The 26,421-nt window shown below is 46.7% G+C and overlaps 3 protein-coding genes across 7 annotated transcripts in view; 1 reads left to right on the top strand and 2 right to left on the bottom strand.

Moving 5' to 3' along the window:
• IFT172 (intraflagellar transport 172) overlaps nucleotides 1–342 on the bottom strand; it is a 37,489-nt gene extending 37,147 nt beyond the window's left edge. The window contains exon 1 of the mRNA XM_072771439.1: nucleotides 143–342. Coding sequence (XP_072627540.1) covers nucleotides 143–181 — 39 coding nt within the window. The 5' untranslated portion in view covers nucleotides 182–342. The remainder of the gene's footprint in view (nucleotides 1–142) is intronic.
• Nucleotides 343–2,155: 1,813 nt separating this feature from the next.
• Nucleotides 2,156–5,435, bottom strand: FNDC4 (fibronectin type III domain containing 4). 2 transcript variants are annotated; one of them, XM_072771499.1, is made up of 7 exons: nucleotides 5,054–5,429; nucleotides 4,726–4,870; nucleotides 4,531–4,646; nucleotides 4,098–4,302; nucleotides 3,556–3,645; nucleotides 2,934–3,058; nucleotides 2,156–2,768 (listed from the first exon to the last, which is right to left on the bottom strand). In XM_072771499.1, exons 2-7 carry the CDS (start codon nucleotides 4,844–4,846, stop codon nucleotides 2,733–2,735), a joined length of 693 nt encoding a protein of 230 aa, XP_072627600.1. In that variant the 5' UTR covers nucleotides 4,847–4,870; nucleotides 5,054–5,429; the 3' UTR covers nucleotides 2,156–2,732. The 2 variants fall into 2 exon arrangements, with proteins under 2 accessions (XP_072627600.1, XP_072627601.1); XM_072771500.1 differs by lacking the exon at nucleotides 2,934–3,058 and having other exon boundaries at nucleotides 5,054–5,435.
• Nucleotides 3,880–26,421, top strand: part of GCKR (glucokinase regulator) — a 34,386-nt gene continuing 11,844 nt past the window's right edge. The window contains exons 1-17 of one of the 4 annotated variants that reach the window (XM_072771452.1): nucleotides 7,008–7,185; nucleotides 7,477–7,632; nucleotides 7,833–7,901; nucleotides 8,530–8,598; nucleotides 8,950–9,023; nucleotides 9,380–9,446; nucleotides 9,629–9,682; nucleotides 10,670–10,764; nucleotides 13,281–13,386; nucleotides 14,793–14,911; nucleotides 15,523–15,621; nucleotides 15,859–15,956; nucleotides 16,297–16,373; nucleotides 16,758–16,854; nucleotides 17,056–17,153; nucleotides 17,244–17,327; nucleotides 23,848–25,233. In XM_072771452.1, the coding sequence (XP_072627553.1) occupies nucleotides 7,126–7,185; nucleotides 7,477–7,632; nucleotides 7,833–7,901; nucleotides 8,530–8,598; nucleotides 8,950–9,023; nucleotides 9,380–9,446; nucleotides 9,629–9,682; nucleotides 10,670–10,764; nucleotides 13,281–13,386; nucleotides 14,793–14,911; nucleotides 15,523–15,621; nucleotides 15,859–15,956; nucleotides 16,297–16,373; nucleotides 16,758–16,854; nucleotides 17,056–17,153; nucleotides 17,244–17,327; nucleotides 23,848–23,940 (1,515 nt within the window). In that variant the 5' untranslated portion in view covers nucleotides 7,008–7,125 and the 3' untranslated portion in view covers nucleotides 23,941–25,233. Of the gene's footprint in view, nucleotides 4,609–7,007; nucleotides 7,186–7,476; nucleotides 7,633–7,832; nucleotides 7,902–8,529; nucleotides 8,599–8,949; nucleotides 9,024–9,379; nucleotides 9,447–9,628; nucleotides 9,683–10,669; nucleotides 10,765–13,280; nucleotides 13,387–14,792; nucleotides 14,912–15,522; nucleotides 15,622–15,858; nucleotides 15,957–16,296; nucleotides 16,374–16,757; nucleotides 16,855–17,055; nucleotides 17,154–17,243; nucleotides 17,328–20,421; nucleotides 20,543–23,847; nucleotides 25,234–26,421 lie in introns of those variants that run through there. The other 3 variants (XR_012005016.1, XM_072771451.1, XM_072771450.1) reach the window with 3 other exon arrangements.

Genomic DNA, 26,421 nt, shown 5'->3' with positions numbered 1-26,421 from the left:
CACTATCGAGCAGAGTCGAATCATCCTTAGAGCCTTCAGTCTTCCGCATACAGTAGGCGCTCAACATCGTGACATTTCAGTTCCCCCTTTTCTTTGCAACGTTAAGGCGGGCGGGGAAGGGAAGAGGCACGCAACTCCTCACCTGAGGGCTCAGCAGGGTCCGCAGGTGCTTCAACTGCATGACGAACACCTGCCTCTCAGCTGCCACCAGTCAGCGACAACTCCCGTGGTTACCTGGACAACCCGCCACGCAGCCGCAGCGACTGCCGCTGACGCAGATGCGAGCGGGGCGCAACACACTTCGCAAGGTCACCACGTAGGTTCGCGGCGATGCAAACAGAACGTGCGCAGGCGCAGTGAGGCCTAGGGCGGGACAACGAGAGGGATGGAATCCTCTCCTTAACGAGCCAATCCCGGCGTTGCCTGCAAACCCAAGCTCAAGCCACGCCCACGAGTCCTAGGCCACCTCGAGGTCCTACGTAATCGCGGTGTTTCTCGCGCTGTGTTGCGAGTAAGTGTGGCTGAATGCATTATTTTGATCTTCACTACCTCGGAGGAAATCAGGGTAGTTGCTTCCATACGTTTTGCAGCGGATGGAATTGAACCCAAATAGGTTATATGACTCGCAGGGGATCGCAAGGCTGGCTAATAATGATTGCTAACTGAATACTCAGTATGCGCCTGCCAGGTACTGTGCATCATCTCATTCAATCTCAAAGCTGCCTTTTGAAGGGGTTGGCATTATTAGTCCCATTTTACATACCAGGAGTCTCAGGATTAGAGGGGCCACTTACCCAAACTAATAGTAAAGGCTATAACTGGGATTCAAGCCTGAGCTGGTGCTTTTAAACACCCTGTGTATTCGTTCTGAACTCCTAGCTCCCTGTCTCCATGCCATGCTTCTTATACTCTGTGCTACTTCCATCCCAAGAAACGATGTGTCCAGAGTCTGAGAGATGAGTGTTTTGAAACCAGTGGCCAATGAGAGGTGCTACTATACAATTAGGTAGCAGTGGATTAAAGACTGCTGCCCAGATCGGGATGCTTTTGTGGTTCAAGGCAGAGGGCAAACCGGAGCTTGGCTCGCCCGATTGCCTAAGATTAAGTCCTGTGATAACTGGGGTTGGAGCTTGGTTAAGTAAAAAGGATATTGACTTCTTGATCTGTATAGATCAATAATTCTGAAAGGGATCTGGGGTCCCTTTCAGAATTATTGTTCTAAATTCTTGTAACATACCAGAGCCTGAGATGCAGAAAAGGCGAGTTAGGAGAATTATTCTTATACCTCCTCTGGAAAAATCTGAAGCTGAGAAGACCTATACTTCTCCAGAAAGGGTAGCATATGCTGTCCAAGCAGATTCTGGGTTCTGAAGCCTTTCCCCCACCGTGGTTGCAAATGTCAATAGATATTTCTCTCACTGGCACCATCCCCCCCAGCCCCTTGGTATTTAGGGAAGAGTAGAGGAAAGCCCCTATTTATACAGGAAACAAGTAGCCCCAGAACCCAAAGTATAAGTCTTTTGACAGGGGAATTCCAATCCCTCAGTTTTATTTCCATAATCCTCCTCTGGATGTAGTGGCAGAGAGTGAATATAAACTCATTTACACTTTACAATTATTATTGACTTTGACCGGATGAACAGAGACAGACAAAAGGGAAAGCCAGAGGGCAGGGAAGAATAGGTATGGGAATGCACAGGATAGGAGCACATGGATCCATTAGTATAGCTGCTCTGTCCTTTGTCCCAAGATACTATTCAGTCCTTTTCTGGAAATTGACTCAGGCTTGATGGAGGAATCGGAGGAATAAATGGTGAAGAGCTTGGTTATCAATGTGGGCAGTGAACCTAAAAGGTTACTGACCCCTCTCATGTGGTATAACTTTTCACTTCCCCTGGTGCAGGAGAACTGGTATCTTCCTTTCTTTTGCTTCTCCCCCCTTCTCACTGAACAAAACAAAAGGAAGTAGGGCTCTAGTTTTCTATACCCATTTCTGGCCTCCTCCTCACCCCCTCCCAGGCTAGAGAATCAAAATAACACCTTAAAATCAGAGTGCTCCTGTCGAGTTGGTGGTGGTGTGAGAGGCCCTTGTAGTCAAGGGAGAGACAGTGGGGAAATGTCTTCAACATACTATACGGTATACCATACAGTCAGCTCCAGTTTGTCCAAGAACCTTTATTGGAAAAATGTCCAAGGGCTGAGATCACCAGCAGCTGAATGGGCTACCAGGTGAGAGGGGAGCACCTGAGGCTCCATGGAAGACATTGGAGTAGTGCAGTGCAGCATCTGCCTCCAGACCCAGGCAATTCCTTTTCATTGCTGGGGGAGGGGAAGTAGCCAAAGAAACACCCCTCTCTGAGACCCAGAGGCAAGATGTGGGGGCAGCTGGGGATGCCAAGAGTCCTGATGCAGGTGAAATGGGGGCCCCATTTGGGACCTAGTGGGATATGGTTGAACAAGTGACTCTCCCCTGGATCTGGGGGATGGAAGGACATATCCCATCTGATAGCCATTCCTCAGGTCCAGGGGCACAGACCCTAAGAGACCTACCTTCTGGCCCTGCTCACAGTGGAAAGAGGATGGATACCAGGCCTGAGATTGTGGGAGTGTCATTACCCTCTGGGAAACTGTGGGATCCTTCACTCTTGGGCACATCACTGCCTGAAGCTCTCCCTGACCCTATCCCATCCCCAGGTTGTTAGTGCATCCATTTTCTGGTTCTGTTTCTTCACTCATACATCAATGGTGTTGATGGACGGTGACTTTTTCTGTAAAAGAAAAAGGCTTGAGTCTCTGATTTCAGGAAGGAAATAGCCGCCTGCATCCCAAATATCCATCTTCCCTCTTTTCCTACCCCTCTTTGGCCTTCTCCCTTTCCCTGGCTGCTCCTAGAAGCAAGATCACCGTTCCCTCCCTCATTCACCGCACATCACCTGTCTTGTCCCCACTGGCCTTCCCTGAGGACTCTGTTCCGGCCCCTTCCCCTTCTCCTTGGGGTTGTTGTTGGAGTCGTTGTCCTTGATGATATCATACTGACGGCAGAATAGCCCAATTACAGCTGAAACACAACAATACAATCTGCACCTTGATCTTGACCTCCCTACTCACAGCCGTGAAGGGCAGTGAGATACCCACAGAGTTTCTAGAAAACCTGAGAGGAGAACCCTTGAATTTCTAGTACTCGTGTGAGCATCACCCTCTTAATCTTCCTCTTCTCAAACTTTATTTTTTATGACTTTTAATTTTTAGGTATTCATGAGAGACACAGAGAGAGAGAGAAAGGCAGAGACATAGGCAGAGGGAAAAGCAGGCTCCCTGTGGGGACCCGGATGCGGGACTTGATCCCAGGACCCTGGGACCACAACCTGAGCTAAAGGAAGATGCTCAGCCATGAAGCCACCCACGCACCCTTTCTCCTCAAACTTCTGCTCACCCCCCTCGACTAAGCATCTCCCCACTCAAAATCTCTCCCTATCTCTTCTCTCCTTCACCACCTCCCTCCTGCACTGAGCCCCACTCCCCGGTCCTTGGTCCCCGGTCCAGCTGCTCACTCACCAGCCCACATGAGCAACACCACCACAATGATGACCACTTCCCCCGTCTGTAGGGGTCGCTCTCCATCCAGACCCTCCACTGTGATGTCACCTGAGGAGGAGGAGATAGCCTCCAGGTTATGGGGAGCTGCTAGAGAGCTCTTCTCTGCAGACAGGTAAGGATGGAGAGTCTGGGGACTAGTGTCGGGGCAGACCGACCCATCACAGGGTTGCCTCTCTTAGCCTCTCTAGGAAGCTGTTGGTGGACAGGTAGTTAGAGACCAAAAAGCAGGAAGGCTGTGGGTGAGTACTCACGCAGGCTGTGGTGGCCGTGAACTGAGGTTGGTTAAGCCCTTCTCCCAAACGATTCATTATCAGCCTGTTTATACCCAGTCCCCTGCCAACCTTTTCCCTGCGTTTCTTGGCAGTATGATGAGTTAAATCATCCTTTTATTCATCTAAGCTAGACTGCTGCTTGATTGGGGGAACATAACAGGCTGAAGGCCGGTAAAAAAGCCAGGGAATCCAATGCTTTCGGGGGTGGAGAATAGCTGAGACCCTCACCTGGGCTTGAGCTGTTTGAGGGTAGCCGGTCAGAACCCTTGAGAGTTCGGAAGTGCACCCGAGGCCCTGGGGGGCTCTCTCCTCGGAGGCCGATGCTCCTGACCTGCACTGTGTAGTCACTGTCTTCAGCCAAGCCCCAGAGGGCACAGGCCCGAGTGGTAGTGTTCACCTCCCGGATCACACGCTGCCCAGGGCCATTCTGTCGCTGCAGGGAGATGATGGGACAGGAGGGCAGTCTCACACCAGTCCCAGGACTCTTGAACATGCAAGCAGTCCACAGAGTAAGGGTGAGAAGGGCAGCCGGAGCCAGGGAACACCCGCTCCCAGATTCCCCCACCACCAGGTGGTGAGCTGAGGTCTGGGGTGGGGGCAACTGAAGGAATGTTCACAGATCCAAGGACACAGGTTGAGGGAGCAGAAGGGTGATTCATACTTGCTGGGAAATGGAGTAGCCAATGACGATGTTGCCTTCTGGGACGTCCCAGGATACAGTGGCCGAGTTGGCTCTGAGGTGAGTGACTGTCACATTCACAGGAGAGGGAGGTCGGTCTGTGGGTGCCAGAGTTAACAGATTAACAGGTTCCACCGGCGGACTAGCTCTGGTTGATGCTCCTACCCCTTTACTCACCTGCTCGCACAAAGCCCAGGTCACAACTGACCAGCAGGAGGACCGTGGGGCTTAAATATGGGGAGAGAGGCATCAGCGAAGCCATGGTCCCCACCGAGTCCGCTGGGAGGCACCGGGGCATCCGCTTGACATCCAGGCGGGGCTCCTGGAGGTGGCAGGAGTTGTGGGGGCGGGGGTCAAGGACTGCCCAGAACGGCTCGGTGGCAGCCGCTGTCCCGGGCTCCCCACCGCCCACAGCGGCCCGGGAGCCCCCCTTCTCCCCACGCCTTCCCCGCCCCCGCATCACCCGGGCGTCCCCAGTGGGCGGCTCTGCCCTGCCCACACCCACCTCCGCCGGTCCTCGTGGTCTGTCAGGCCTCGGGGGGCTGCTCGGTGCCCAGAGGGCGGCCCATCGCCCGACGCGGTGGCGCTGGCCCTACCCCATCCCGGCGCGGGCCCGGCGCGGCGGGCAGCGCGGACCGAGCTGCGGGCAGGGGGCAGGCGGAGGCGTAGCGGGAGCGGGCCGCGGGGCTGCGGGGGCCCCCGGAGCTCGGACGGGCCGCGTAGTCTGTCTCCGGGCAGGGGGCGGTGCCGGCGCGGCCTGGCCGCTGGCCTGAGTCCCGGTGCGGGAGGCAGTGCGGCTGCCCCGCCGGCCCCTGCAGCGGGATGTGACCGTCCCGGCCAGCCAGCCGCCGCCTTCTGCAGAGCTGGCCCGGCTCGCTCCGCCGCAGCCCGAGCGGGACGTGCCGGCCCGCCCCGCCCCGCTGGGGTTCTCGCCGCCGTCATCCCCCTCATCCCCCCCGCCTCCGACCCCGTTCTCCCGGGGCTCCTCCCACGACCCTCCCATTGGCGGCCTCTCGGGTCCCCCTGCCTCTGCTCGCGGCTGGGTCCCAGGAGCCTGCGGGGGCGTGGGGAGAGCCGCGGGTGCGAGGGTCTCCGACACCTGGAGGGCCCCTCCTTCCCAGGGTGGAATTAGCCAAGTTGGGAGGAGAATTCCACCTCCCCTGCGGGAGGGGATAGCGTGGCGGAGAGAATTGTTCTAACAATCTCCTACTTGTAGACTGCGTCAGCTTTTAAATCTCTTCCCCATTCATAATGTGATATTGATTCTCTTCGCTCTCTCATTCATTCTTGAATTTATTAAGCAAATATTTTTTGAGCATCACCTATGTGTCCTGGCGTGTGAAGAGCCGGAGATACAGCGATTGAGATTGCTGGGTTTATAGGGAGGAATCTAAAGAGCAGCGACCTACGGTCTTGTCTTAGCTCTGCCACTTACTGCCTGGCGCCGAGAAATTGGTCATCCGAGTGTCAGGTTTCCTAAAATCAGAGCGTCCAGAACCTCATAGGGCCGTTGGCAGGATCGAATGAGACAATGGTGGGGAATGTCTTTAAAAAATCTTATTTATGACACTGTGTGAGTCAAGGATTATCATTAATTTGTACCAATCTGTTAGTTACTTCATTCATTCAACAAACATGTAAATCTTTCAGGTATTTCATGAGATCTGGAGTGACAGCCTGGGTGTGAGTCCCAATTCTGTCAACTGTGTGATCTTCAGCAATGACCTAACTTGTCTGAGCCTTAGTTTCAACATCTGAAAAATGAGGGTGTCAATATCATCTTCTTAGTGTTGATGTATCCAATGAGATACCTTATGTGAAAAGTGCATGGTTCAGTGTAAATAAATGTTGGCTAATGTTATATTTAGGACAGATGCTTTGGTTTCTAATTCTCATTGCAGCATTTCTATTTCTGTGGTACTTTTGCCTCTAATATTCAGTTCATCGTGTGCCCCCCTGGGGCTCCAAAGCTTCTGTTGCCTTCCTTCTGAGATGAAAGAGTGAAATGGAGCAAGAGGAGCAGGGAGGACTGTGTGTTCTGAGCATGTGATCAAACCATGGCCCAGGTCCTCTGACCTCTGCTGTCCCTGAGGACCCTGATCTCTGGCCTCCTGATGCATCCTGGTCCCAGGGCACTCTTGCTCAGGGATTCTCACTGCCCTGGGCCTGGGCCTGGGCCTGGGTTTTATCCTGCACTTCCAGGTTTTAGGCCATCCAGAGAAGAGGTCATTGTATCCAAAGGTTAAGAGTAATGAACCTCAGGTTTTCCCCCTCAGGGGCAAAGCTGAAGCTAGAGGGTCTGCATACATGCCCAGAGGAACCCCAGGAGCTTCCCTGGGGTGATCAGAGGGCTGGCGGGGGGGGGGGGGGGGGGGGGGGGGGGGGGGGGGGTCTACTGACCAGGAAAGGGTGCAGGAAGTGGTGCTTGGAGGGGGTGGTGCTCAGAGAGGCCAGGATACTTGGGTTAATCATCACTGTAGCTCAGATAAGGCCCTGCCAGCTGGAAGCAGTTAGCGTGACAGAAGGGTTTGTGTGGCTGAAGAGGCAGGCACGACAGCGTGTCCACAGCGTGTGACCATGCCCAGCACAAAACGATTTCAACATGTGATTGAGACCCCAGAGCCTGGCAAGTGGGAGGTGAGACCCCCTTCTACATGTCGGTTTTCTGCATTGATTCCTAGAATCATGTCTCGTCTGGACTTCCCTCCATGCTGGGTTTCTACTCTCCCTCTCTTCCTTCTCATCTTCCTTCCTGATCTTCTGCCCCTATTAGGCCCAGAGTACCGAGCGCAGGCTAAATCCTCGGGTGGGGTGGATGTGTGTGTGTGTGTCCAAACATTGTGTCTGCTGCCACTCTTACCTCCAGATCAGCAGGCATGAATGAGGCTTTGGCTTCCTGACTGTATTCTTGTGCCCCTTTCCCTCCAGTTGTCTGGGTATGAGGCAGCCCTGCCAATCACAGAGAAGTCAAATCCACTGACCCAGGACTTGGACAAAGCAGACGCCGAGCAAATTGTTCGATTGCTGGGGCAATGTGATGCTGAGATCTTCCAGGAGGAGGGGCAAATCATGCCCACATACCAGGTGACCCAGACCCATGCCCTGGCCACTGAAAATAAAGATACCAACTCCAACCACATCTTAACGTCTGCTCTCTCAGACCACGGTCCTTGATGTTTGAGACCCAAGGGCCCCTCCACTTCACCAGTTACACCCATACTCCCACCCCCGTGCCAAATCCTCTGTCCTTTACCTGGCTCCTGATTTCTGCCTGTTCCCTACAGCGACTGTATAGTGAATCAGTTCTGACTACCATGGTACAAGTGGCTGGAAAAGTTCAGGAAGTGCTGAAGGTACAGACTCTCCATCTGCCCTCCTCCTGAACTTCTGCTCCCTCCACCTTTCTCTTTTCTTGACCTCCCTTTCTCATTTTGCTCCATCGCAGTTCTCCTTTCTCCCAGTCCTCCCTTTGGGATCTTTATTGTCATCTTATTAATCAACAGTAATTATAATAACTGTTACCTGCGTAATACTTTATAATTGACATTGTACTTTCCCACTCATTACCTTTGCAAAACTCTGTGAAATTGGTGTTATGGTCTCCATTTTTTTTTTTTTTTTCAGATAGGAAAACAAAGAACAATCACAGTAGCTTGCCCAAATATATCCAGCTAGTGATTGCTGGGGAACATTGTTTTAATTGATTGGTTGGTTGATGACAAAGCTGCTCTCAGTCCTTCCTGGAACAAGTCAGGGTTGGAATAAGTAGCTAAGCCAGAGTTGGGAGTCAGACTGAAGTTTCGTTCTCAAAAACAGTGTTCTTTCTGTGACACCATATTGCCCATGTTCTATTTCCTTTTGTCGTAAGAGGAGGGTTAAGCAGTCTCCACGATTGCTCTTCTGCTGTTGACAAAGAAAGAATATGCTTCCCCCCAACCTGAGCTAGGCCCTGGTGACATAGGTGTTCTTTTCCTTTCTCAGGAGCCTGAGGGGGGACTGGTGGTGCTGAGTGGAGGGGGTACCTCTGGCAGGATGGCATTTCTCATGTCGGTGAGTACCCTGATCCCCATCCTCCCTCTGCCTTATCTGGGTGACTCTCAGGACCATAAAGCTCATCATAGCTAATCTCCTAGGTGGTCCCCTCTAGCCCTCTCTTCCAACAGCTAGATCTTACCACGGAGCCCCATACCTTCTGAACTCACTTGAGCCCCACTATTACTCATGTCTCTACAGCCCATGCACCCCCAATCAATCATTTTAAGTGCCAGATTCCCAGCAGTACTGGCTTAAGCACTGGTCTAAGGGAATCCCTATACAGCCCCTACCCTCTAGGTGTCAAAAATCCAAGATAATCGCTTCCTTCCCTGTCATCACTACTTCATGTCCTCTCGCCCGTGACAGGTCTCCTTTAACCAGCTGATGAAAGGTCTAGGACAGAAACCTCTTTACACCTACCTCATTGCAGGAGGTGACAGGTAAGCCAAGTTGGCCTATGAATATTTTGTGTGGCCTGGATAGTGTTTTTTGGAAGTTTCATTTGAAGACTTTTAGGTGAAGATTGTGTCCAGCTTGCTTGGTCCCTGTCATTCTTGTTGCCTTACACTTGGCCCACTTCACGTACATGTGTTACCTGACCAGAGCAGTGCAGGTAGGTATGTGAGTTTTTCAGCCCTATAGAGTGTTGATCATGGCGTCTAGCAAATAGAGAGTATTCAGTCTATGATAGCTTTTCCCTCAGTCCCTTCTTTCAAAGCAGTCCGTTCTCTGTCTTAGTATACCATAGACTTCTGCTTCCAAACCAGTGCCACTGACCTGGAGTCTGTCCTCTTAGGTCTGTGGTGGCATCTAGGGAGGGGACAGAAGACAGTGCCCTGCACGGGATTGAAGAACTGAAAAAGGTATGTGTTTAACTAGTCGCCAGTCAACCAGACACCTCTGTCTGTCCCTTGTCATGATGATATAAAAGCCCCCACTCCAGCCACAGCCCATTCCCTCCTCCAGTGCTGACCCCAACATCCCCACGCAATAGGTTTGTATTCTAGTTCCTTGTGGCGCTGTCTCACTCATCTTCCTCTCCTAGGTGGCTGCTGGGAAGAAGAGGGTGATTGTCATTGGCATTTCCGTGGGACTCTCTGTGAGTGTGAAGACAGGCTTAGTGGAACCATTTTAAAGGGAGGAAGGGGTGGGACTGTTCCATAGCATGGTAAATAGGTTGATGAAGTGGGGGCTAGAAAACAGAAAGGGTTTGCACATGGAATTTTGATTTTACTCTCACCAATTAAGATCCAGTTGCATGAATGTGGGATGACAGGGAAAGGATCCTATTTCAGAATACCTGTGTATCAATCCATTCAACGACCAAGGTAGATGGACATTCCTAGGGTCAGCAAACTACACTGCCAGGTCAGTCCTGCCACTGACTCTTTTTGTAAATAAAGTTTTATTGAGATATAGCCATTTGTGGGTGTTTACTTTGTATCTGTGGCCACTTCCTGCTACAACGGTAGGGTTAAGTATTTCACAGAGATCGTAGGGCCCCCAAAGCCTAAAATATTTACTCTTGTTCTTTACAGAAAAAGCTGACCCCTGGACCAGTCTCTTGCTACTTAAGCATGGTCCTTGCATAGCAACATGCGTATCTCCTAAGATTTGCTAGAAATGCAGAATCTCAGGCTCTGCCCCAGAACTACCGAGTCTGAATCTGCATTTTAACAAGATTCCAGGTAGTCTGTTTGAGAAGCACCAACTTGGTGAGGTGACCCACAATCTTCTCTCACCGCTGCAGCATATGGATTTGAACAATTCACTAAGTAGAAATGAGTCCAGCCATGCTAGATGTGGAAGGAGGCACACAGGAGGGCAGGACACTGACTTTCAGGAGCATACAATTTAGTTCAGTAGCTTTTAAACTTTACCACACAGAGGATTTCCTTGGAGGAACTTGTTAAAAATACAGGCCTGGAGCTTTCCCCTTCCACTGTGGACCCAGTAGATCTTACCTGGGCCTAGGAATAGGCATTTCTAGCAAGGATTCTGGGGGATTCTGATGCTCATGGGCCTTGTGGGCAACACTAGAGTAACCCCTCTCATCATGCGTCCTTTCTACCCCACCCTCTGTCAGGCTCCCTTTGTGGCAGGCCAGATGGATTACTGCATGGACAACCCAGCCATCTTCTTGCCTGTCCTGGTTGGTTTCAACCCTGTGAACATGGCCAGGTGAGCCTGCTGTAATGAAAGGCAGGGACTGCTCAGACCCCTGGGGGAGGTGGAGAGGAAACCTGTCAACATCTACAGTACAATCATAAAGGAGAGGCATGGTGGATGCAGTCTTATTCAGCACATCTCAGAATAGTAAAGTAAATAAGTATTATCCCTAAGTTATGAGGCTTTTGCTTGGGGGGTTTGTTGTTGTGGTGGTTTTGGTTGGTTGATTTATTCCCCTGTTTCAGAAAGGATTGAAGGCAGCTTTCAAAGGCCACATAAAATACCGGAAAGCATACATTCAAAACAGGCAGTGGAGGGGCAAGGAAAACAGGGCAGCAAGATAGAATGGGCTCAGGAAAATGCATACCATAGAGATAAGCATCTTTTCAAAGGACCAGTGGCTCCTTTGAGCCACTGACTGTGTGGCTCAGCGGCTGAGTGGCCTCTGACTCCCCTTTGCCCAGCTTCCTTATTTTAGCACCCGTTCTCCTTTGTCACTCCATGCATCCCGTGGGTCCCCTCTGGCTACTCAAATCCCCAACCCTGTTCCCCTTTCCTGAGAACTCTGTGCCCCCCAAATCCCCTCCACCTTATTCTCTATGTAGATGATCACTTTGAGCTCAGAGGAGGTCAGCTTATGAAACCAACAGTGCTCTGGTGTGGTTCTGTGGTTGTGCAGCCTTGAGGGTGTTGAAGCAATAAGAAAGGAGATTCTTAGCCCCTTGAGGGAAAGCTCTGATGTTGTCACTTTGGGGTAAGGCCCTGAAATACCTATTTTTTGAAAACATCCCTGGAGATTCTGGTGCACAGCCGGGTTTGGGGAACTCTGCTAACTTAACCACTGGAGTGGGCCTCCTGGTGGAGCTGAAGGCTTCCTGTCACTGGAATATGCCAGTGAAGGTTTGTTGATTCCTCAAGAGCAGCCTTGCATATTCAGTGGTGGTCTTGGGGGGAGGGACAGCTGTGTGCTTTCTGAGGTCCTTTCCTCAACTCCCAGATTCCAGGCTTGTAGTGTAATTTGTGTGAAGATATAAATGAGTCTGAGATACTTTTAACCCTGCTCCTTTTAATGGAGGACTCTCCTTCACCAAAAATGTATCTGCTGCAGTGGATGCTAATTTCAGGCACTGTGACTAAGTGAAATGAAGGATTTCAAACAATGTAGGCGTGGAGATCTTCCAGTTGTTCCTTAAATCGGTGGCTCCCAAACTTGGCTGATCTTCAGAGTCGTCTGGGAAGCATTTTAAAAATACAGATTTTTGGGCTCCACTCCAGAACTCCTGAGGCTGACTCTCAGGGTGGGCATGGTATCCAGAAATGGGTAGTTTTTAAAAAACAAAACTCCCCAGGTGATTTTGACTAGCCAAGTTTGGGAATCTCCATTTTAAACCACACGGTGAACACTGGCTCCTCACTCTGCTTAGGTCTCCAGGGACTTCCAGCAGCAGTTTGAGGCCCAATTATAGGAAACACTTTACACAACAGGCATGTAATATATGAAACTTGTTTGCCGTCGAGGAAATACAGATAAAAAAAATACAAAGATAGTTCAAGAAGGTGTAGAGATTTTGAAAGGATGGGATGATAAGGGGAGGTTAGGGAGGCCTTATACAGAGGTCACTCTTGGAGCTCCTGCCACAGTGGAAGATGCGCTGAATATCTCCCAGACAAGTTGATCAGCAGAGGTCAACTACAGAAGATCCCCATTCTCTGAGATTTCAGGCTCACACCTACGCAGAAATCAAGACTGTTACTCTCCTGTCCCAGTAGCATATTGTTTTGTTTGTAATTGGTTTATTCAAGAAATGTTTGCCGACCGTTAGGTGCGGTGCCTCATACCTTGCAGTTTCTTCCTTCAGTAGGAGCTGCTGTTCCTCCCTCAGGTAATGAAGGGTTCACTATTTGGGGAGATTGCCAGAATATATTTCTAGGAATGGGAAAGGCTTCTGGTGGACCTTAAGACTAAATAAAGTGGCAATTTTGACATTCTGATGGTGGGTACTCCTCCAGGGACCTACAGAGAGCTGTAGGTAGTATGGCCATAACAATGGGACATGCACAAGGACCAGGATACAAGAAAGTTCTGGTCTCAGGTTGGAGCTTTATTTTTTTTTTTTTAATGATTTTGTTTATTTACTCATGAGAGACACACAGAGAGAGGCAGAGACATAGGCAGAGGGAGAAGCAGGCTCCCTACGGGGAGCCAGATGAGGGACTTAATCCCAGGATCCCAGGATCACACCCTGAGCTGAAGGTAGACGCTCAACCACTGAGCCACCCAGGCGTCCCTCAGGCTGGAGCTTTAAACTTGAGTGTTGGCTTTGTTCTGGGATTAAATTGCTGAATGTTTTACTAATCCTGATCTTTGGGGCTCAGGGACACAGTGCCCTATGAACCTTCAAAACACACCTCTAGGAGGTTGTTGATGTTAGACCCCAATCCCAATGTGGTCTTTGATCCCGACTCCCATCTGAGGTCCTTCCTTTAGATCCTCACAATCTCCCCACTTCTTTCTCTGTGGGCCCCAGAAATGACCCCATTGAAGACTGGAGTTCCACATTCCGACAAATAGCAGAGCGGATGCAGAAACTGCAAGAGAAGCAGGAAGCTTTTGTGCTCAATCCTGCAATTGGGGTAGGATCCTCCCCACCCCCACCGGGGGAATGCTTGCCACCCAAATGCCTCTGATTTTGTGACATCTTGTCTGAATTCCAGGCATTGTGTGTCAACTAAAATGTCATAAAGCAAATCCGATTTTCTCATTTCATCATTCACCTTAAGATGTTGCATTTCCATCCTAACCCTGTTTCCTAAGTCAGTAATCATTAACCTCCTAACCTGTCTAAGGCATTTCCTGTGTGGAGAACCTCTTTTGCATCTGTGAGTAGAGAGTATTGAATAGAATGGTGAATTGCTTTCTGTGTCTTTTTATGTTTTAGTTTCAAATATGGGCTTAAAACTATGAGAGGCGGCTTCCTTCTTCTGCCTTTTTTTTAATTTAGATTTTATTTCTTTATTCAAGAGAGACACACAGGCAGAGACATAGGCAGAGGGAAAAGCAGGCTCCCTATAGGGAGCCTGATGTAGGACTTGATCCTAGGACCCCGGGATCACAACCTGAGCCAAAGGTAGATGCTCCATCACTGTGCCACCCAGGTGCCCACTCTACCTTTCTAATCCTCTCCAAAATTGGGTGGGCCTTCCAAGCCTCCAATGCTCCTGCACCTTTTTCTCAGGAGTAAGGAGGTACAGCACTAGGGATCCAGCACCATCTCCCCTCACTTTGACTTTACAAGGGCCTGAGCCAAATCCCTGCCCCTGCCCCTCTCTGCCAGTGATGGGCACATGTGTGAGGTTCTTGCTCTTCCCTTTGTGAGATGGGAAGGCAGTAGCCCCGGGTTATGTACGCGGTTGTATCTTTCACCTCTCAGGCACTCAGTTTTCCTCCTGTCTGCAGTTGTTTACTTTTAATCTTCTTTTCTCAGACACCGGGAACACCGTTTTTATCATTCTTTTTGCAATAATCTCTTTATGCTTGATGTGTCGTGTTACATCCCTGTCTGTTACAATGGCTGCTTCATTGGTCTGTCCAAAGAACATGAAATGTGGTGTTTGGATTGACAAACCACTATGAAAAAAATGGGGGCTTGGGTGGGGAGAAGGTTCTTGAAAACAAAGCAAAACAAAATCCTCTCCGAAAACACTTCTTTCCTGCTAACTGTGGCTTCCTTCTCAGAGTCCTGAATATACTGTAGAAATGACCAGAGGTGGCCTTTACCCTCTTTTCTTTCAGCTAAGCCTTCAACCCAGCACTCCTCATAGCACACTGGGCACCGTTCATACTGCCGAATGCAGGCACAGTGGCCTCTAACCAGACTGCATGCCCAGGAGTCACTAACCAGGCTGCATGCCCAGAAATCACTAACCAGACTCCATGCCAGGAGTCACTAACCAGAGAGCATGCCCAGCCGCTACTAACTGGTGAACTCCAGGACCCTCCTTCCTCTCCCAATTCCTTCTGGGTGTCATCACCTCCTCAGCCCGAGGGTCTCAGTGGCTCATCCCGGATGAAAGGTGGAAGCGCTACCAAGATCTTGCTGGAAACCCTGCTACTGGCAGCCCATAAGACAGTGGACCGGGGCATTGCAGCATCTCAGAGGTAGGGAGGAGCTGGACAAGAGATGGTACGGGGATGGTACAGGTTGAGGGATGGCAAGTCCAGATGCAGAGATGAGTTAATGGCAGCAAGGCTGATGCCCTCACCACTCTTCCCGTGGGAAAAGAGCTGGCTGGGGACTCTTACCACACAGTCACTGAGTCTCAATTGGTTCCAGTGGACTCTGGTTTCCTCAGGTCCCACTAATCCCTGAGCCCACCTGGGACATCCAAAGCTAACTTAGTTTCAAAGAGTCTTTGACTTGGGGATGGTCCAGGTCATATTGAAAGAGCCCATTCCACTGGGGGGCTTTTTCCCTTACTGGGATCTTTGGCTGGCTCCCAGATCCCCACTTACCTCCTCATCAAGTCTGATCCCATACTCCTCCTACTGCTCTTTTAATGTCCTTATCCCTCTGTCTGTTCTTTGCGTTCTGCTCACTGAAGCCCTTTCTGTCCTTTGTAATGCATTTTGACAGTACTCACTGCACCTCCGTTAGGGACCAGCAGAACTTAATTTTAAGGAAATGGTGCCTTCTCCTGGGCAGGGATGGGTACCTAAGTTTTCTGAGGGGGCAATGGGACCACCCTGGGAGCTGGTGACCTTTCTCCCAGGTGCCTTCTGGAAATCCTGCGGACATTTGAGCGGGCTCATCAGGTGACCTATAGTCAAAGCACTAAAATTGCTGCCCTGATGAAACAAGCCAGCAGCAGGTGGGTGAAAATGTTTTGGAAGGGGGGAGGTGGTGTGGATGGGGAATATCCCGAGAGCAGTGGAGATTCTACCAGATATGTTAGCATGTTGACGGGAACAGATCTGCATGGTGGAGGGTCGTAGCAGGCCTTCTGTTGGTTGACTCCTGTGCTCTGCCATGTGCATCTTTCCCTGATTCCTGGTCTTTTCTCACTGTGATGTCTCCTCCCATGTCCTGATCGCTGCCCCATTCTCAGCCTGGAGAAGAAAGGCCGAGTATACCTGGTTGGCTGGCAGACCCTTGGCATCATTGCCATCATGGATGGAGTGGAGTGCATCCACACGTTTGGTGCTGGTGGGGCCCCAGTCCATACTTTCTTCCTGGTTCCTCCTGATGCAAACCAATTGTTCTGCCATCCAAACACTTTTCTACTCCCAACCCATGGGGGTTCCTCATTCGCTTTCCGTCCTCTTGTATCTGAATAGGCATTTCAGTTAATTGCTCCTTCCTTTGAAACCGTACTCAGGCCTTGGTCCCTGGACTCCCAGCCCTGCTTAGACGTGGCCTCCCATGTTACCTCACCCAACGCCCCCTTGCCACTTTCCTCCAAGCCCCATTAATATCCCCCCAAGCCTAGAACCTTTCTTTTCTATAAAGCCCATCATTCCTCTCTCCCTGTCCTTAAACTTTCCAGATTTCCAAGATGTCCGTGGCTTTCTCATTGGTGATCACAGTGATATGTTTAACCAGAAGGCTGAGCTCATCAACCAGGTAGGAGGATGATGGGACATAGGGCAGGTTGTGAAGGTGACTGGTATGCAGAGAGTGGGAGGTAAGGGGAGATGGAGACAGGTTGGGGAGTACAACAGGGCAGATGGTGCAGAAAAAGGAATATGGGTTAGAGGTCAGGAGGCTTTGGGGCAGCACAGGGAGGGTAGAAGGCTCTGGGTTCACCCTCTAAAGCTGGCTCTAGTCCAGTGCTCTTCCCTCAACTTGCTGCATCATCTTGGCCAAAACACTTTACTTCCTTGAGCCTCACTTCTTTGATCTATATACAAAACACTGTATGAGAGGTCCTGTGAGGCCCTCTGCAGTCTCCAGGTCTATGTACTAGAGTTCTTCATAGAGGGGGGACTCCCATCTTCGTCTGCACAGGGTCCCCAGTTCTGCTTCTCCCAGGAGGACTTCCTGACTTCCATCTTGCCATCCCTCACGGAAATTGACACCGTGGTCTTCGTTTTTACCCTGGATGGTGAGAGGGAAGACGGGAGCAGGGGGATGAGCAGCTGGAGGCAATGCAATGACTCAGGGGAACTGTCATTTTTCTGGGTCTTAGGGCACCTGCTCAGAGGGAGGGACAGGGGCATGGGTCCTGACTGAATCCCTGAGGGACGGGAAGAAGAGCTGAACAGCCAGCCTTCCAATTCTGGTGCCCTTCCCCCCTTCCCCCCAGACAACCTCACGGAGGTGCAGACACTGGTGGAGCAGGTGAAAGAGAAGACCGCCAACATCCAGGCCTTGGCACATAGCACTGTGGGGCAGTCCCTGCCGGTGAGTCCAGCCATGAGAAGGGAACCTGGGGTGGTGATTGCAGCAAGGCCTTCCTGGAGATGCTGCTCTTGATTTTCTCTCTCTCTCCAGACCCCTCTGAAGAAGCTCTTCCCTTCTATCATCAGCATCATGTGGCCACTGCTTTTCTTTGAATACGAAGGGAATTTCATCCAGGTATGGAGAATGATTAGGTATTATCTGTGTGAGGGACTCAGAGTAGGAGGGATTCCAGAAATTAGAAAACTCAAGGCTGGAAGGTAGAAAGCTTTGTTGGACTTCCACAAAGCCAGCTGGGCAAGTTCTTGTGTTAACCAAGGCAATGGCTCAGTTCTCTCCAGGAATATGCAAAAAAGACAGGCCAGGCCGCTAGTCACCTGACAGATACTCATTTGTTCTTTATATTACAGGTTCATTGTCGATATTTAGTCCTCCTTACTCTGCACTTTACAAATATTTCACTTATAATATCATTTCTCATAAATGGATCTCCTAAGGGATGTAGGTTTTATCCCCATGTCCTAGATAAGAATGCTGACACTAAGAGATTAAGGGATTGTAATCACAGCCACAAGGCTAAATAAAGCAGGAGTCAGGGCTTGAACCCTGCCCTTGTGACTCTACATCTGTGGTTTTTTCACCGCACAATATTAATTTCAACCATATCCATGAGTTGAGCCAGATTCTTTTATTCAGTCATTGAACAAATATTTTTTTTATGCACCTATCCCATGCCAGGTACTATTCCAGGGATAGGGAATATAATAGGGGATGTTAACCTGTGATCTTTTGAAAAAAGATCTGTGTTTTTAAAGAAAATTATAATAGCAATATTTTTATTGTAAACACTCTAGAAAATACAGAAATCAAAAGAAGGAGAAAAGCATCCATAACAACTTTCTTCCAAAAAACCATTTACACAAATTTTGGAGAACGTCCCTCTAGAGTTTTTTATGCATATGTAAATATATTTATAAAAAAATAGGACCATATTTGACATGTGTTTTTTTTAAGATTTTTATATATTTATTCATGAAAGACACAGAGAGAGAGAGAGGCAGAGACATAGGCAGAGGGAGAAGCAGACTCCATGCAGGAGGCCCCAGTGGGACCCAATCCTGGGATCACACCCTGAGCCAAAGGCAAATGCTCAACTGCTGAGCCACCCAGGCATCCCTGACATGTTGTTTTTAACTTGCTTCTCTTCATTGAAAATTATGAACACCTTTCTGTACAAATATATCCACGTCATCTTTTTTTTTTTAAGATTTATTTATGTATTTGAGAGAGAGCACAAGTAGGGGGAGAGGAAGGGACAGAAGGAGAGGGAGGGGCAGATTCCCTGCTGAACAGGGCACCTGATGCGGGCTCCCTCCCAGGACCCCACCCCCAGCCCCCCGCAAATCATGACCTGAACCAAAGTTAGACACTTAACCTACTGAGCCACCCAGGCACCCCCTCATTATCATTTTTTTTTAATTTTTTTTTATTTATTTATGATAGTTACAGAGAGAGAGAGAGGCAGAGACACAGGCAGAGGGAGAAGCAGGCTCCATGCACCGGGAGCCCGATGTGGGATTCGATCCCGGGTCTCCAGGATCGCGCCCTGGGCCAAAGGCAGGCGCCAAACCGCTGCGCCACCCAGGGATCCCCCTCATTATCATTTTTAATGGTGATGTAGTACCTCCCTGTATGGATATACCATAATTTGTTTACTCTCACCTCAATTGTTAGATATTGTAGATAGTTTTAATATTGTGGCTTTTATCAAAATACTGCACTGAACGTCCTTCTACATGTACTTGACTCTTCTGTGAGGAGAAACCCTGGGATAAACCTCCGAAAGTGGAATCACTGGGTCAAAGGGGGTGCAAAATTTTAAGGCATTTTGATGCAGATTGTCAAAATGACCTTGAAAGGTTTATAAACAAAGTGTAAAATTGCTTGTACCCCCACATCCTTCAAACACTGGGTAACACTGTTCTTTTTCATCTTACTAATCAAAGCAAGAGAAGCGAAACTAAACAAAAAGCACTTCACTGTTGTTTTAATTCATATTCTTTTTAAAAAAGATTTTATTTATTTATTCATGAGAGACACAGAGAGAGAGGCAGAGACACAGGCAGAGAGAGAAGAAGCTCCATGTAGGGAGCCTGATGTGGGACTCGATCCCAAGACCCTGGAACCATGACCCGAGCCAAAGGCAGATGCTCAACCACTGTTCACCCAGGCGCCCATATTCTTTTTTTAAAAAAAAATTTTATTTATTAGAGAGAGTGTGTGCATGTGTGCAGGCGTGAGTGGTAGGAGGGGCAAAGGGAGAGGTAGAAGCAGACTCCCCGGAGAGCACAGAACCCAACACAGGCACTTGATCCCAGGACCCTGAGATCATGATCTGGGCCAGAGTCAGCCACTTAACTGACGGAGCCACTCAGGTGTCCCTAATTATTATTTATTTTTTAATTTTTAATTTTTAATTTTTATTTATTTATGATCTTTAGTTGCAGAAATATTGTTGATGTATTCCCACATTTTTTTTTTAAGATTTTATTTATTCATGAGAGACACAGAGAGGCAGAGACACAGGCAGAGGGAGAAGCAGGCTCCACGCACGGAGCCCGATGTGGGACTCGATCCTGGGTCTCCAAGATCAGGCCCTGGGCCGAACGCAGGCACCAAATTGCTGAGCCACCCAGGGATCCCCCTGACACTTTTATTTTAAAAAATTGAACACCAATAAAAAATAAATTTATTATAAAAAAATTTTTTTCCACCCTACAGAAAAATTGCAAGAATAGAACAATGAACACCCATACATTTTTCCCTAGATTCATTAATCTTTAACATATTGTCACATCTGCTTCATCCCTCTTTTCCTCTGAATTATTTGAAAGATGCTTGGAGATACAATGACACTTGTCACAAATTACTGTGTCCCCTGAGAGCAAGGACATTTGCCTACATAACCACAATATAATTAACACACTCAGGAAAATGATAGTGAATATGATTACCTAATATGCAAACCATATTCAAATTTCCCCAATTGTCCCTGTATTATTTTTGTTTCCATTTCCAGGTCCGGGATCCAATCAGAGATAATGTGTTGTACTTAGTTATCAGGTTTCTTTAGTTTCCTTTAATTTAAATGAATTCTTTAGCTGTTATTTGTGTCTTTTATGACATTGACATTGATAGTGGAGGAGTCTGGACCAATCGTTTTCCAGAATGTGCTTCACCTTGGATTTTCTTGTTTCTTCATTATATTCAGGTGAAGTTTTTTGGCAGGAGTACTGCATAGATGAGGCTGTACCTTTGTCAGTACATCACATTAGGAGATGGATAAAGTTCATCCCTTTATTGGTGACGTTCTGTTTGATCACTTACTCAAGGTAGTCAGATTTCTTTCTTTTTTAAAAGATTTTATTTGTGTGTGTGTGTGTGTGTGTGTGTGAGAGAGAGAGAGAGAGAGAGAGAGAGAGAGAGAGAGAACATGAGTGGTGGGGAGGGGCAGAGGAAGAGGGAGAAGTAGAATCCCAGTTGAGCACAGAGCCAGACTTGGGGCTTGATCCCAGGAGCCCAAGATGCTTAACTGAGCCACTCTGGTGTCCCAGTAGTATCAGATTTCTTTGCATCCTATTCCTTAGCGATCTTTCACCCAATGGTTTTAGCATCCATGGATGATTCTTGGTTGAATCAATTTATTACTACAGTGGTTTTTAAATGGTGATTTTCTATTTTTATCCTTCTGTCCACATTTATTAGTTTGTATTCTTCTGTAAAGAAAATCTCTTCCTTCTTTCCCTACCCCATCTACATTTGTTTAGACTCACTATGGACTCATGAATTTTTTGTTATTAAATGTGTTTTAATCCATTCCTGTCATTATTGATTTTAGTACTCAAAATAAGAAGTTATTCAAGCTGGCCCCTTTGTCCTTGAGACATATCCACATTAGTGTTTGAACACTCTTTGCTGTGTTTCTTTATGGAAAAAAAAATCACCTTTTCTCCTATGCAAAAGGGTAGCATATTATAGTCTTTTGTGCCTTGCGTTTTTTCTTAACAAGATGTCTTGAAAATCACTCCACTTCAGTTTCTAAATCTCTTAACGATTATTTACGTGGATGTGGATGTGGATGTGTGCATGTACAATAGTGTCCCCAGACATCTATGTAGGAGTACAGAAATGTTGTCCCAGGTTCACCTTGTACTTTCCTTGGTTCCAGTCCTGGCTGGAATCAGTAATTTTCAAGGAGCCCAGGTGGTTGTCAATGGAGATACAGCAGTCCTGCCTTCTTCACGGTTTTGTTTTCCACAGTTCCATTTACCCCAATCAACTGTAGTCCAGAAACAGATGATCCCTCTGACAGATCACCAGAGGTGTCACAAAAAAGGGGAAGGGTGAATACAGTATAATAAAATATTTTGAGGGCAGCCCGGGTGGCTCAGTGGTTTAGCGCCGCCTTCAGCCCAGGGCGTGATCCTGGAGACCGGGATTGGGTCGCACGTCGGGCTCCCTGCATGGAGGCTGCTTCTCCCTCTGCCTGTGTCTCTGCCTCTCTCTCTCTCTTTCTCTGTGTCTCTCAAGAATAAATAAATGAAATCTAAAAAAAAATCTTAAAAAAAATTTTGAAAGAGAGAGACCACATTCATATAACTTTGTTATGTCTGTACATTGTTATAATTGTTCTATTTTATTATGGTTGTTCATCTTTTACTGGGCCTAATGCATAAACTAATCTTTATCATAGGTATGTATATGTAGGAAAAGACAGTATATGTATGGCTCTGTACTATCTGCAGTGCCAGGCATCCATTGGGGGTCTGGAACTTATCCCTGTGGGAAGTGGGGACTGCTATATTTAGAACCCTAGGTGCTTAGGTCTGTTCACTGCTACTGGTGATTTTTGCCTCTAAGCCCATTTGGTAGAAAGAACAAGGAAATATAGGGGTGCCTGTTTTGCTCAGTCGGTTAAGTGTCAGACTCTTGATTTTGGCTCAGGTCATGACCTCAGGGTCATGAGACTGAGCCCCACATCTGGCTCTGTGCTTAGCATGGAGTCTACTTGAGATTCTTTCTCTTCCTCTGCTCTCTCTTCCTGCTTGTGTGCGCTGTCTGAAAGAAAGAAAGAAAGAAAGAAAGAAAGAAAGAAAGAAAGAAAAGAAAGAAATACAGTTGACCCTTGAACAACACAGGAATTAGAGACACTGACATCCTACATAGTTGAAGATCGCCATATAACTTTAACTCCTCCAAACATAATAGCCTACTGTTGATCACAGCCTTACTGATGACATAAATAGTCAATTAACACTAATTCTGTATTCTTACAATAAAATAAGCTAGAGGAAAAAAATGTTATGAAAATCATATAGAAAATTCATTTATAGTGCCACACTGTATTTATTGAAAAAAAAAAATCTGCAGGGATGGCTGGGTGGTTTGGCGGTTGAGCATCTGCCTTTGGCTCACGGTGGGATCCTGGGGTCTGGGATCGAGTCCTACATTGGGCTTCTTGCAGGGAGCCTGCTTCTCCCTCTGCCTGTGTTTCTGCCTCTCTCTGTGTCTCTCATGAGTAAAAAAAAACTTTAAAAAAAGAAAAAAAACCCTGCATATAAGTGGACCTGTGCAGACCCTTGTTCAAGGATCAACCGTATTTTTCACAGAAATACATATATATATATACACATATATGAATGTATGTGTTCCTCTTCCTGTTTTCTTTTAGTGAGAATGTTGACTTCCAACATCAATATGTTTATTCATTTGCTAAGTCCTGCAATAAATACCAGTTTTGAAATTGCTACCTTAATACCACTATCATCAACAAACTTACCAAGAAATGGTCAAGATTTCTTTCTCGATCTTTTTGTCTTTTGACCATATCCCACTAAAGATACATAGAGTGTTCAAAAGTCACTTGGATTAAAATTTTTCCCCTCTCTCTGTGGCTATCTTATCAATATGATATATAGTTTCATTTGCTTTATTTATTTTCAATTTTAGTTTTTTTATGTTATTTTATCCTTTGAATATGTAAAACATAACGTGGTTAAGAATCAAACTATAAAAAGGAGATGTTCCATCCCCTTCACTCTTCCCTCTTCCTGTTTCCCTGCAGGTAAACAGTTTCATTAGTTACTGACTTACCTTCTTCCGTTTCTTTTTGCCCCCCCCCCCAAAAAAAAGTATTTATTTGTATGTACTTTGCACATTTTTCTTTTTTTTTTTAAGAACATTTTTCTTATACAAGAGGCAGTGTGCTATGCATATACTTTTGTGCTTTGATGAGCTATCCTGAAAATAACTCCACTGGGGTTAATAAAAACCTTCCTTATTATTTTTTAGATTTGTGTTATTGTATATATGCAAGAGTTATCTGGGCAATCTCTTATATAGGACATTTGATTGTTTCCAATATTGGTATTGGAATATTTCCAATAATCATGCAATGAATATGAATATATTTTGTAACGGTAGAAGTGTATCTTTGGGGTGAATTTCTAGGAGAGCTGGGTGAAGGGATAAATACATATGTAATTTTGTTAGATACTGCAGAACCTCTCTTCGTAAGTGTTGTGCCATTTTGCTTCTTGTATCAGCAATATATGAGAATGCCTGCTTCCCTATAGCCTCCCCCACTTTTTTTTAAAGATTAATTGATTGATTGATTTCTTTATTTATTTGAGAGAAGGGGTTAGAGGAAGAGAGAGTCTCAAGCAGATTCTTCACTGAGTGTGGAGCTCAACACGGGGCTCAATCCCAAGATCCTGAGATCAGGACCTGAGCTGAAACCAAGGATTGGTTTTAACCAACTGTACCACCCAGGTGCACCTTGTCTATAGCCTCTTTAAGAGCATTGTCAAGCTTTTGAATTTTTGCCAATCTGATAGGAAGTTCTATTTCTTTTTGTTTTTGTTGTTATTTTAAAGTTTTACTTGAATTCCCGTTTGTTAACACAGTATAATACAGTTTCAGGTGTACAACAAAGTGATTCAACCCTTGGATACAACGCCTGGTACTCATTAAGGTGCCCTCCGTCATCCCCATCCCCCATTTTCCCATCTCCCCACCTTCCTCTGGTATTTATTAGTTTATTCTCTATGATTTAGAGTGTGTTTCTTGGTTTGGTTCTCTCACCCTCCCCCCTCTTTGCCAGTTTGTTTCTTAAAATCCACATGTGAATGCAATCGTATGGTATTTGTCTTTCTCTGACTTACTTCATTTAGCATAATTCCTTTTCGCTTCTTCCACCTCGTTGTAAATGGCTTCATTTCATCCCTTCTGATGACCGAGTGATATCTCAGTGTGTATATTTACCACATCTTCGCTGCCCATTCATCTGTCGATGGACATCTGGGCTGTGTTCGTAGTTTGGCTATTGTTGATAATGCTGCTACAAACATTGGGCTGCACGTCCCCCTTCGAATCTGTACTTTGGTATCCTCTGGGTAAATACCTAGTTGTGCAATTTCTGAAAGAGGGTAGCTCTATTTTTAACTTCTTGAGGAAACTCCATACTGTTTTCCACAGTGGCTGCACCTGTTTTCATTCCCACCAGCAGTGTAAGAGGGCTCTCCTCATCCCCACCAATACCTGTTGTTTCTTGTGGTGTTAATTTTAGCCATTCTGATAGGTGTCAGGTGATAACTCATTGTGGTTTTGGTTTGCATTTCCCTGATGATGGGTGATGCTGAGTGTCTTTCCGTATGTCTGGTGGCCATCTGGCTGTCTTCTTAGAGAAAATGTCCGTTCATGTCTTCTGCTCATTTTCAGTTGGATAATTTGTGTTTAGGATGCTGAGATTTATATCTGTTTTATATATTTTGGATACTATTTATTGGATTTGTCATTTACAAATATCTTCTCTCGTTTTTATGTTGCCTTTTAGCTTTGGTTGTTTCCTTCACTGTGCAGAACCTTTTCAACTTGATGAGGTCCCAATAGTTTATTTTTGCTTTTGTTTCCCTTGCCTCAGAGGCATATCTAGAAAGAAGATCCAATAGCCAAGTCAAAGACATTCTGCCTTTCTTTTCTTCTTTTTATGGTTTCAGGTCTCACATTTAGGTCTTTAATCCATTTTGAATTTGCTTTTCATATAAGATATAAGAAAGTGGTTCACTTTCATTCTTCTGCATGTGGCTGTCTGGTTTTCCCAACAGCGTTTGCTGAAGAGACTGTCTTTTTGCCATTGGATAGTTTTTCCTGCTTTGTTGAAGACTGAGCAGAGAGTTACAGGTTTGTATCTCATTTCAGTTTTTCATTCTGTTCTATTGATCTACGTGTCGTCCACTTGTGTCCGCACTATACTCTTTTGATCACTAGAGCTCTGTAACATAGCTAGAAGTCTGAAATTGTGATGCCTCAGATTTGGTTATATTTTTCAACACTGCTTTGGCTATTTCCAATCTTTTGTGGTTCTATACAAATTTTAGGATCATTTGTTCCAGCTCTGTGAAAAATGCTATTGCTATGTTGATAGGGATTACATTAAATGTGTAGATTGCTTTGAGTAGTATAGCCTTATTAACAATATTTGTGCTTCCAATCCATGAGCATGAAATGCCTTTCTATTTTGTTTGTGTCACCTTCAATTTCTTCCTCAGTGTTTTGCAATATTTACAGTACAGGGCATTCACCTCCTTGGTTAGACTTAATCCTATGTATCTTATTGTTTTTGGTGCTAGTATAAATGGGATTGAGTCCTCAATTTCTCTTTCTGCTGTCTCATTGTTGTATAGAAATGCAACAGATTTCTGCAAGTTCACTTTGTATCCTATGATCTTACAGAATTTATCAGTTTTAGCAGTTTTTTGATGGGGATTTTGGGGTTTTCTTTTTTTTTAAGATTTTATTTATTTATTCATGAGAGATACACAGAGAGAAAGAGGCAGAGACACAGGCAGATGGAGAAGCACAGGCAGAGGGAGAAGCAGGCTCCATGCAGGGAGCCGGATGTGGGATTCCATCCCAGATCCCTGGATCATGCCCCCAACCTAGGGCAGATGTTCACCTACTGAGCCACCCAGTCATCCCTTCTGTGTGGTTTTCATGTATATTTTACTTATTATGTGTTTAGTTGAGCATCTTTTCACATGCTTAAGGCTCTTTAGTAAATCTTTTTCTTTGTGAACTGTGTGTGTTCATATAAATACATAAAATATATTAATTTTCTAATGGTATTGGGGTCTGTATGATCTCTTGATTTTTAGTACTTTATAAATGAGAGGCATTAGTCCTTTCTTTCAGATATATATTGTAAATATTT

This window comes from Canis lupus, chromosome 12 (assembly GCF_048164855.1).
Source record: "Canis lupus baileyi chromosome 12, mCanLup2.hap1, whole genome shotgun sequence".
NCBI lineage: Eukaryota > Metazoa > Chordata > Mammalia > Carnivora > Canidae > Canis > Canis lupus.
This window is presented reverse-complemented; position numbering and strand designations above follow the sequence as displayed.